The 11,525-nt window shown below is 46.8% G+C and overlaps 1 protein-coding gene across 5 annotated transcripts in view; it reads right to left on the bottom strand.

Moving 5' to 3' along the window:
• TRAF7 (TNF receptor associated factor 7) overlaps window positions 1–11,525 on the bottom strand; it is a 33,358-nt gene that overhangs the window by 3,134 nt on the left and 18,699 nt on the right. For all 5 annotated transcript variants that reach the window (XM_083584700.1, XM_083584701.1, XM_083584703.1 and 2 more), the window contains 13 exons: window positions 11,399–11,491; window positions 10,343–10,376; window positions 8,514–8,697; window positions 7,310–7,444; window positions 6,264–6,481; window positions 5,452–5,525; window positions 4,806–4,854; window positions 4,002–4,129; window positions 2,420–2,502; window positions 1,619–1,658; window positions 1,357–1,473; window positions 349–471; window positions 103–222 (listed from right to left, as the gene is read on the bottom strand). In XM_083584700.1, coding sequence (XP_083440826.1) covers window positions 103–222; window positions 349–471; window positions 1,357–1,473; window positions 1,619–1,658; window positions 2,420–2,502; window positions 4,002–4,129; window positions 4,806–4,854; window positions 5,452–5,525; window positions 6,264–6,481; window positions 7,310–7,444; window positions 8,514–8,697; window positions 10,343–10,376; window positions 11,399–11,491 — 1,398 coding nt within the window. The remainder of the gene's footprint in view (window positions 1–102; window positions 223–348; window positions 472–1,356; window positions 1,474–1,618; window positions 1,659–2,419; window positions 2,503–4,001; window positions 4,130–4,805; window positions 4,855–5,451; window positions 5,526–6,263; window positions 6,482–7,309; window positions 7,445–8,513; window positions 8,698–10,342; window positions 10,377–11,398; window positions 11,492–11,525) is intronic.

Below are 11,525 nucleotides of genomic sequence, written 5' to 3' on the forward strand. Positions count from 1 at the left end.
AGGCCACAGTGTGTGTGGGGGGGGTGTCCCATCACCCACCTGTGTAGACTGCAAAACCCCAGCACCTTTGCACCCCTGACTCCAAGCCTTCGCCACCCTTACGTGAATGAGATTCTCATAGGTGCCGCAGACAATGTGGTGGTTGGTGACAGCGATAGAGTAGACGCTCCCACCCGACGTCTGCAGGACATGTACACACTCCAAGTTCCGAATGTCCCAGATCTAGGGCAGAAAAAGATGGGAGGGAAGATTGATGTGCTTGGGTTGAAAAGAAAAATGGCAGCAGACAATGATGCACATATTGGGGGGGATGGAATGGGTGGGTGAGGAATCTGGGAGTGCACATACCTTGATCGTTTGGTAGGAGCCACTGTAGAGGTGATTCTGGGATGCCACCAGCGCACGGACCCAGTGGTTAAGGCCCGTCAGCTCCTTCTTCAGCTTCAGCTCAGTGCCCACGATGTCCCAGACCTGGAGACCAGAAGGACAGGCAGAATTGTACCTTTGAGCAGAAGGTTGCTTTTTAGTCTCTGCTCGTCTGCCCACCCTCCCACCACATCTCCAGTCTATGGACAGGCTACAGCACAGCATCTCACAAGCCAACCACGCTGCAAATAGCTCTAGTTACACTACAAATAGCGCTCTCTCTTGTGTGTGTGTGAGAGAGAGAAAGCAAGAAGAGAGGGACAGAGTTCACAGAATGGCCTGGGGGCACCATCCCTCAGTCTAACCTACTTCACAGGGTTTCTGTGGGGATAAAGGGTGGTGGGAGAGAACCACGTACATCTCTCTTAGCAGAAGTGTGGGATACACAGTGGTACCTTGGAAGTTGAACGGAATCCATTACGGAAGTCCTTCCGACTTCCAAAACGTTCGGAAACCAAAGCGCGGCTTCTGATTGGCTGCAGGAAGCTCCTACAGCCAATTGGAAGCTGCGGAAGCCTTGTCGGACATTAGGGTCCCAAAAGAAGTTTGAAAACTGGAATACTCACTTCTGTTTTTTGATCATTCGGGAGCCGAAATGTTTGGCAACTAAGCCGTTTGAGATCCAAGGTACGACCGTAAATGTATTATAATACATAAGAAGTGGGAATCTCTCTGTTGCTCAACCACAGGTTTCGTGAATGGTAAAGTTGAATGGGGCGAGGGAAATTAGTACAGCCTGCTAGATGAGGGAATGGGGTAACTGGAGGAGGAATCAGCAACAGTGAAGAGAGATTTTTTTACATAAAAAGTCAGAATTTAGAAGTGGAGGATGAGGGTTGAGGAAAGGTGGCCTAGAAACCAGGAGGGGAAAAAGAAGAAGGGATGGTCTGGGGGCCTTCTTTGGCTGGAGGACCCAATCCTAAATGGTACCTTGATGGCTTTTAGGGAGCCACTGAAAAGCATGTTGTGTGACGAGACCAGCGTGCAGACAGGATTGTCATGGGCCCGGATAGTGTTAACTTTCTGCAAGGTTTGAATATCCCAGACCTGCAAAGATTACAAAAAGGCAGGGCATGTAAAATTGTTCCTGGCCATGACCTCCACAGCACAGAGAGGAAGAGCTTTTTCCACAGACTCCCCCTCCGCCCTCAATAAAGCAAGAGCCAGGCCCTTCCCAGACTTGGATACTTACAATGATGGTGCAGTCAGCAGAGCCACTGTACAGCTTATTCCTGGGCAAAAGAGAAACAAAGACCTTCAGGGAGTGCTAAGACGGCCGTCCGAAGAAGAGAAAGCACAGCTGGTTTGGCCTGGGTGCTTGTGGTGAGCAACAACCACTTCCAAGCAATCAGGCAGGGGAGGTTTGCTCAGGAGAGACTGTTTGTTATCTTCAGGCTGCTAGTGATGTGATTGATATAGGCAAGTGTGGGTAGGTAAGTCTGTAAAATCTTGTGGACTACTAACTTTGATGATGTTATTTGGCAAGCCTATGCTAAGAGGTCTGGGATTCCCCTCGAGCACAGAATAAAATGCCCAATGCAAATGATCAGCTGGACATTTTATCTTCCAGAGAAGCTTAACTTTCATAATAAAAAATAAGCACCCTTCTAGCTCTCATGGCTGTGAAAAGATGCAGGAAAGTGGCGGCTGAAGCCTCAGAAGTGAGAGAGGGGATGTTGAGGATTTCCAAAGATCAGGGGTTGGAGCTGCCCTGCATAGCTTATGAACACCCCCCTCCCCCCCCCAACAGCAAAACCAGAATTATGGAAAGTAACAAAAAATCTACACGGCCCTGAATAAAGGGAGATGGATTTGCCTGAAGCAAATCTCCAGAGTCACCACTAGATGCTCAGTTTGACCAACCAAATAACTGGAACAGCAGCAAATGCCATGTTACGAGAGCACTTGTAAAACCTCTTTGCAATCAGGAAAATAGTGGGTTTGAGAACGACTCCTATTTGGATTCAGCACACAAGCAGCCGCTCTGACTCACCCTTGGATGCAGAGAGCCAGGACTATCCCATCGTGGCCTTCCAAAGTTTTTTGGCACTTGTATGTGGTACAGGTATCCCACACCTAACAGGAAACAGAAGGGGGGGAGTCATGTGACTGGGCTCCAGAGCAACCAGGAACCAGGGCAGGAAGTCAGCCGAAATGCCACAGCTGGGAAGGCAGGAAGCAGGTTGCCTGTCATCTGAGCACCTGCTTTCCCAACTTTCAGGCCAAGATAAGCCAGTCCAGGAAAGTCAGTGAATAGGCAGGTTTTCCTAGGGAGCCAGAAACAGAGAAATGCAATCCCTAGCAGTTCTCACTGTGACAGATATTTGGCAGGGAGCAGGGAGCCCAAGGGCAGGGCAGAAGAAATGGGTGGTTTTGTTGTCATGCCCTTCCTTGGTTCATACTCAGAAGGCTTTCCAAGTGCACTTCCACTGAGAAGTAATTCCAGAAGGAGAGGATTATAGCACATAGCTGCTCTGAGAAGTGCTCAACCCTCCCTTCCAAGTCCTTGCTTGGATCTAAACGTGTACCCCAGGGGTAGGCAAACTAAGGCCCGGGGGCCGGATTCTGCCCAATCACCTTCTAAATCTGGCCCGCAGATGGTCCGGGAATCAGCGTGTTTTCACACAAGTAGAACATGTCTTTTTATTTAAAATGCATCTCTGGGTTATTTGTGGGGCACAGGAATTTGTTCTCCCCCCCCCCCAAAAAAATATAGTCCAGCCCCCCACAAGGTCTGAGGGGCAGTGGACCGGCCCCCTGCTGAAAATGTTTACTGACCCCTGGTGTACCCTGTTAAAATGACATGGCTGACTAGAGACCTGCAGTATCCTTTCCCCTCCTAAGAGCCAGGACTCCACACTTGGAAGCTTGTTTCAAATTCAGGCAAACTTTCCATTTTTAGTAGTTTATGACAATTATGAGGCGGAAACTGAGAAAATGAGGCTGATTAAAGTCATGTAGTATTCACTGAATATTAGTTCCCCACCCCAACCCCTCTTTTTCTCAGCTCTTTTAATGGAAACAAGTGTTTTATGTCTGCTTGGCACTGTGGATAACTGGAGGAGGAGTAATAATTTTCAGAATACATAATAATTTTCATCTGTTTACTTTACAGAGATACCTCGGTTTATGAACTTCATCCGTTCCAGAAGTCCATTCTTAAACTGAAACCGTTCTTAAACCGAGGCACGCTTTCCCTAATGAGGCCTCCAGCCGCCGGTGCCCTTCTACCTTTTGGATTCTGTTCTTAGACCGAGGTAAAGTTTGCAAACCGGGACACTACTTCTGGCTTTGGAGAGTTTGTAAATCGAATAGTTCGTAAACAGGGCTGTTCTTAAACCGAGGTACCACTGTAATGTTAATGGTTACTTCAGTTTTCAGTCTTTTGCCTGCTCCTCATAAACAAGGGAGGTGCTCAGTTCCTTAATTTTACAGCTTGTTGCAAATGACCACCTGAGGAATAGCAACATGCAAACTTTTTTTTTTGGAAAAAACCCCCACTGAGACTGCCTCAACCTTGCAGACTGGAGGTTCCTTGTGGCTTCAGTTCAGGCTCAGAAACAAGCAGCTCTTACCTTAATCGTCTTGTCTGAAGAGCCGCTGAAGAGCAAGTCCCCTATGGAATAGACGCACAGGCACCAAACAGGGCCCTGGTGACCAACAAAAGTGCCTTTGCACTTGAAGATCTGCTGGGGGTCGTATGCTGCAGGGGGAGAGGAAGAAGAAGGCAATACCAGCAGCATGAGAGCAAGACCCCTGCCAAGGATCAATGTCCTCTTAGGAGGCACCGACTTACACACCTGAAGCTAGTTACACTGCCACTGCTTTCTATAGGCAGAACCCCCTGAAGTGCTTTTTGGGGAGGGTGCTGAGAAGCTATTCCTACATAAGAACAGGGCTGCAGGATCAGATCATGGTGGGTCTATCCCGCCCAGCAGCCCTCTTAGAACAATGAGTGTTGCGCTATCAACATACAACTATTGCTTCAGTGGAAACCAAATATTGTGTTTCCTTTGGTGTTCTTTAAAGCTAGAGTATGGTTGCATATGGACAACCAGTGTTTGTTCAAACTGCTCCACCATAAGCCTGAGGTTTTGGTCCATTTCCAGGCCTCCCTAGAAAACTTTTGTAAAATTGGAAGCCTGGCATAATCTTTCTTCAATTTAGGATGGTCCAATTAAACCTACTAATATGTCCTTGCATTTGCAACCTACCCTTGCCCTCATTCAATGGGAGGTTGTTCTCAGGGCATCTGCACAGTTTGGAATCAAACAAGCAAGCAAACCAACCAACCAACCAACCAACCAACGGAAAACCTCAAAATCCAGAAACAAAGAAATTCTGCCAGTGCTTGGGGAAAGAAAGACCAGGGTACTCACAGCCCAAGATTCCCATGTTCAGCCGGGCATTGATGTGGGACAGCTCATCCTAAAACAGCAAGTTAAGGCAGGTTAGGGCCAGAGCAGCCATAATCACATGAGAGCGGAAATGTATGGGACGCCATCACTCTCAAGTGGTGAGGCCATCCAATGGTAAGATAGCAAGATGATACATTTGAGGTTGACAAACTTTAGCTGGCCTTACGGACCAGCAAAAATTTGTCATTGCTAGGACTCCCATTCCCCCAATGGGTACAGGCTTCTTCCAAACTTCATCCTATGTCTCAAACAGAGCAGGGGAGGGCGTTGTTGGAGTTGGGAGGGAGCCAGAAAATAAACCCGCGCAACTAACAATCAACCTGAAGGGAAGGGAAGAGCATCTTGTTTTGTCTCAGTGCACCACAGGTGCTCAAAGCTCAGATCACCCAAAATGCAGACACAAGCTGCATCAGCTGGAGGGATGTCACTTTGCTTTGCCTTCAACAGCCACTCTGAGAGCCCCAGGGGGGCAGAGGCAAGCCCATAGAGCTCTCCACCTCCCTCTTCAGACCCAGGCGGGAGGCAGAACTGCATGGGGTTGCTCTGCCTCTATGCCCAAGGGGCACTCTGAGCTTGGAGACTCTGCATTACAAGCAGCAATGCTCACGTTCAGCATGGAAGCGTCTCTCCGGAACTCCATCAGATCCTCACTCAGCTTGCTCTGGTTCTCATCCAGGACATCTAAATAGTGACAAAATTGGGAGAAAAGAGCTTGTAATTTCTAAAAGCAAATTCAGGTGTAGGTGTGTGGGTGTGCGCACACACACATGTATTAAAATTTTGCTTGATATTTCCAACTGTACAGGCCACCCCAATCCCAGTCCTTTTAAGTCTTACTGGTCATAAATATTATACTGAACCAGGTGCCTAAAGGAAGCCCTCAAGCAGGACCTGAGCGCAAGAGCACTCTTCCCTCCTGCAGCTTCCAGCAACTAGCATTCAGAAGCATAATGCCTCTGGTCATGGAGCCAGATCACAGCCATTGTGGCTAGTAGCCGTTGGTAGTCTTCTCCTCCATGAATTTACATAATCCTCTTTTAAAGCCACCACTGCCTCCAATAGGGGTGAGTTCCATAGTTTTAACTATGTGCTGTGTGAAGAACTTTTCTTTTTCTATCCTGAAGCACCCAACATTTGGGTTCATTGGATGCCAACAAATTCTAGTGTTATGAGAATGAAAAACTTTCCTCTATCCACTTTCTCCATGCCGTGTGTAATTTTACAAACTTCTGTCATGTCTTACTTGTCTTTTCTCTAAAGTGAAAAGTCCCAAACACCTTTTTGAGGTGACAATCCTCTTAAAAAGAGAGTCCTGATCTTCAGGGCTGCCTAGTGGCAATCTTGGTCATTTGAAGATTTGGCTCATGCCCTCCCAAAGCTTCTCTCAACTCCCTCCACCACATCAGACAGGGTACCTACCAAACTTCAGCTCCAGGTTCTTCTCCAGCTGGTCGATCTTCTCCGAGAGCTTGCCCAGCATGGAGCGCAGAAAGGCAATCTCCTGATCCTTCTGTGCCATGGCCACCTGCATCTCGTGGAAGCGATCGTCTGTCTGCTGGAGGAACTCCTTCAGGCCCTCAAACTTGCACATTTCCAAGTGGGTCTCGTATGTGTCTTGGTTTCCTATGAATGTACACCTAGAGCAGGGATGGAGGGACTTCTTTCAGCCTGAGGGCTGCATTTCCCCTGCCGAAAGCAACCATTGGGAGGTTGCAGGTCACATGCTGGTGGTGAGCAGAGCCAGAGGCAACAAGTGAGCAGAACAAATGTGAATGGGCTACTTATTACCTTTACATGTAGGCTCCATTCCAACCATGCAAAAGTCAGAGGTTTCTTCAATGACTCACACACACCTCTCCATCCAGACAAGCAAGAGGCATTAACACAATTCAAAGACACATTCCTGGCAGGCAAAGGCACTTGAGGAGGGTGTAGAGAGAGCATTGATGGGCACTGCCTGGGGGAGTACCATTTACCAGCTAGAGAAAGGCCCCCAGGGTTGCATTCAGCTATTAGGCCCAAGGTTCCTGACCTCTGACCTAAAGGAAAGGAGTAGTTATAGTGGCCTTCACCACCCTAGTGGTCCTCTAGATGTTTTGGATTGCATCCTGGATGGGACCAATGAAAGTTGTGGGCCAAAACATCTGCAGGGCACCAGGCTGGGGAAGGATGGAGCTGAGCATTATGGGGAAGAGCTTGAGGATTGATCTTCGGCATTAGCATTGTTGTTGTTGTTGTCGTCATTCATGAGTCATTTTACAAAGGAACAGCCCCAAAGTGGCTTATATAATTACATTTTGTAAGAATCAAAATCGAAACTTGGAAAGTGATCGTCCAAATAGCATACTTAACAAAACAACCTTCCCACTTACCCAAAAGATCATCACAACAACAAGAAGAAGAGAATAAAAGGTGTTCCAAGCAGGTCCCTGCTTAAATCTTCAGGATTCTGCCCCTCTGCTTACCCATATTTGGAATGGGGGCACTTGATGTGCTCACACTCCTTGAGGTGCGCTTCCAGGTTCATCTTGAGAAGTGGCGGGCAGCTGGGGTTGTTGGGGCAGCGAACCGGCCTGTAATCACAGCTGCTTTCATGGTCCCTGGATGAAGAAGATGGCGCATTATTAGCAAACAAGCAGGAGGAAAACAATTATCTGTCCCTGAGCTACTCTCATGAGTGAAAGGGGGCTGGAATATGGGACACGTTCCAGCCACTGCACCAGGGGCAACTTCCTCATGTAGCCCTTTTTTAAGATAGGCTAGAACATGGCAGGGTGTGTGTGTGTGGATCTTGTCATTTGGAAAGACCAGGGAAGGTTCTGAAATTTAGTAACTTTTCGTTTATCTGAAAGAGAGAATATGGATAAACTAAGCCTAACCCCCCAAAAGCTGACTCTGTCTTAGCTGTCCCAGACAGTGCAGCAAAATAATGCTGGGGCTGATGGGAGTTGTAATAGGAAGCTGCTTTATACAGAGTCAAAACATTGGGTTCATCTAGCTCAGTATTGTCTACACTGACTGGCAGCAGCTCTCCAGGATTTCAGGCAGTAGGCTCTCCCAACCCTACCTGGAGATGCCGGGGATTGAACTTGGGACCTTCTGCTTGCAAGGCAGACACTCTACCACTGAGCTATGGCCATTCCGAATCCAAAACATCTGGAAGGCACCAGGTTGACGAAGGTTGCTCTGTTCCTTACCAACTGAGATGCCTGCAAAACAGCACCCCCTAGCAGTGCAGCAAGGTAATGGGCCCTTTCAAGCTCTCACATGACACTGTTCATCCTCTAGTTCAGCGGCAAAGGATGCAACATCCTGCAGATGTTTTGGACCACAACTCCCACCAGTTTCAACCACCATAGCTAATAGTCAGGGATGATGGGAGTTGTCATACAACTTCTCCAGGGCACTGCATTGGCTACCCCTGCTCTAGTATAACAGGCTATGAAGCAGCCTTCCCCAGCCTTTCGGGGTCAGGTTTACAGCTGGAGATCTAAGCAGCTGTGGTGTAGACACCACAAAATACCCACTTCACAGTAGAAGAACTGATGGTGTTCAGATGGTCGCCCACCATAAACATGAAGGCATAACCCCTACAACCCCCCTTAACATATGGGGAACAAGTTAGAAAGCAGAAGTTTTCCTTGGGAAAAAGTTTCCACATAGACTTACTTTCTGGCACTCAGTTTAATGGTGAAGGGGCACCCGTGAGGGTCCACCTCGAAGGCAGGAGGCTTGCCACTTGCAGCGGGCCGGCAGCCGTACTTGCAGTGAATGAAGAGCTCCCCAATTTGCTCAGCAACAGCAATGTTGTTGACCACCACAGTCAGTTTGGCGTTGTCCACCGGGCACTTCTCTGCAGGAGAAGACACAGACGCCCCAACAAAGTCATGTAAGGATTGGTCAGTTCAGACACCACACTGGGTGTCATCAACCTTTCTTGGGGGGCGGGACAGGATGGAGAACATGAAACCCTGTTGCACAAGCAAGCTGGCATTCACCAGATGTCACATTACTGGACAAGAAGTAGTTACGAAGATATGCTTAATTAATATAACTGACGCAGGTCAAGCATTAAGCAAAGCCAAGCCTGAGCCTGTGCAGTTGCATCTGTGCATATCTATCACATGACTCTGGTCTCTCCCTTTCCTCTTCTGTCAAAACTGGGGCTGTAAGCTCCTAGGGGTAGGGACCTGCTTTTTCCCTAATCTGCAACAAGCGCCATGTTCCCTGATGGCGCTAAACAAAACCACCTTAAAACAAGGGTGAGTGATTGCCATTTGCTCCTATTGAGGAAGGGTACAACACGGCACATGGGGAAATAGTTGCTAAGGAGGAGAAACTTGCCCAGCCCTGCAGCAGTAGGGTGCACGCACACCCACCATGAAGATGGGCATTTTGGTAATGGAGAACACGGTGACAATAATAATTATTATAACAATGGCAGCAGAGTTCGTCTCCTTTCAGTGGATTAGTTACACATTTCAGAGCAGCCCTGATTACTTGCTGGATTTTGAGTCGTTCAGCGGGAGGGAGGCCGAGCTGTTTTGCACTGCGGATTTCTGCAGCTCATTTTAAAAAAACAAAATACAAATCACAAGCGGTCGCAGAGACCAGTGGTCTGTGTTCTGTAAGTAGATTCACAAACAGCCACTACAAAGCTCTCAGCTAGGCAAGAGAGAGGAGAGGTGATCAGAGATGCAGAACTGCAACCACACAGGCAGATTGCTTGTGCCTTGCAATTTTTCAGTATGCAGTCAAACCTCGGAATTCGAACGGCTCCATTGCTGAACGTTTCAGTTCCTGGATGCCAAAAAATCTGGAAGCAAGTGTTCCAGTTTTCGAATGTTCCTCAGAACTCAAAACGTCCGACGTGGCTTCCGCTTGAGTGCAAGAAGCTCTTGCAACCAATCGGAAGCCACGCCTCGGAAGTCAAACATTTTGGAAGTCAAACAGTCTTCCGGAACGGATTACGTTCGAGTTCCGAGGTTTGACTGTATAAGAGCTGGTTGATTTTGCTTATTTACTGAAATATTTATAACCAACACTTTCATTAAGGATATCAAGTAACAAACAAAATACAATAAAATCAACCCATAAATATTCATTAAAATATAATTAACAACATCAATAGAGCATCAGCAAATAATGGTTGGTTATGCATCTTTGACAGGGGTTTTCTTCTTCCATAAACCCTTTTTTTTTAAAAAAGCATAAGACTGACTGGAGCCTAGTGGCCCAGCGCCAGCTCTGGGGCTCTGATGAAATCAAGAAGCTACTTTTCAATGAGAGCTAACAGGACAATCTATCTGCAAAGCAGGACCAGACCATTTGAGTTTTAGGGGAGGCACAGAATTCTCAGAGGGGTGAAGAGAGCTGCAGACATACAAGCACAAGTTGCATTTCTCAAAAGAAAGCAAAAGAGGAAGAAACACACATCCGCCCCGCCCCCCTGAAAAGACAGCTGAGAATGTTGCAAAATTATGTCTTTGAGCACTTACCAGAGGTTAAGGCACATCTTCTGCAAAATGTGTGCTGTGAAGAAAGAGAGTGCATGACCATTAAGAATCACTTTTCCAGATCAGGCAAAATCTCCCTCTAGTCCTAGGAGCACAGGAAGTTGCCTTAAGATCTGAGTCAGACCTTTGGGTCTGCCTAGTCCAGAATTATCTATACGTACTGGCAATGGCTCTCCAGGATTGCAGGAAGGATTTTCAAAATATGGATATTCCACGAAGCTAGAAAGGCTGGTAATGGCTGAGTCATCTTCCCTGAGGTAATGAGGTTCTGCTGACAGACACTTGATCCCCAATCCCTCAATAGCCACCTTTCTTTCTTTTTCTTTTCTTTCTTTTTTTAAAAAGCTATATACTTGCTATCTGCGTGTAACACAACACAGGGTTGTTGTTTTAAAAAGGTTCAACCAAGAAACTTAGCCTTAATAGTGTCATTTAGTGGCCCAATCCTGTGGAACTTTCTGCCAATAGAGATCCAGAAGGCACCTTCTGTGCCAGCTGAAACCTTTTCTACTTCTGTAAAGGCTATGCAGGCAATTAAGAATATATCCTTCCAAAACGACTGATGCCAGTTTTTAACTTTTAAAATGGTTTTATATTATGGTTTTTTTCTATTTTCATTGTGCAAACCACTTTGCAAAGTGTAAACCACTTTGATATTTTTTAATGCTGCAGCATTATACAAATATTTTTTTATAAACAAATAAATTGGAAAGAAAAAAGCTGGCGAGACTAAATATGCAAAAACTCAACATAATTGTACAACATGAAATATGTGTAAAGCAACAAAGCTACAACATGCTAGTGTTTTAAAAATGATTTTCATCACTCGTGAGACAATAACATTCCAGGCTGAAAAAGGTGACAATTTTCCTCTTCCTCTTCCTCTCCATCGCTATAAATCTGTTCTCTTAAGAGAAGTCATTATTTATCGGTCGGGGGTGGGGGGAGGAAGAAAAGGATTCCTAGCATTTGTAGCTTTTTTAAAAAATGTATTCTTCTTCTGTGCAGCTGAAACTGCAGCCTGGTTCCTGTCCTTACCCCACAGGTCGTGATTACTGGATCTTTAAACACACTGCAACACAGCTGGCAGCAGAGCTTCACTGAGGGCTGCTCAGCAAACACCAGCGGCTCCTGAGCAGGGAGAACAACCAGAAAACAAAGGTAA

This window comes from Podarcis filfolensis, assembly GCF_964270895.1.
Source record: "Podarcis filfolensis genome assembly, chromosome: 14".
Lineage (NCBI taxonomy): Eukaryota > Metazoa > Chordata > Lepidosauria > Squamata > Lacertidae > Podarcis > Podarcis filfolensis.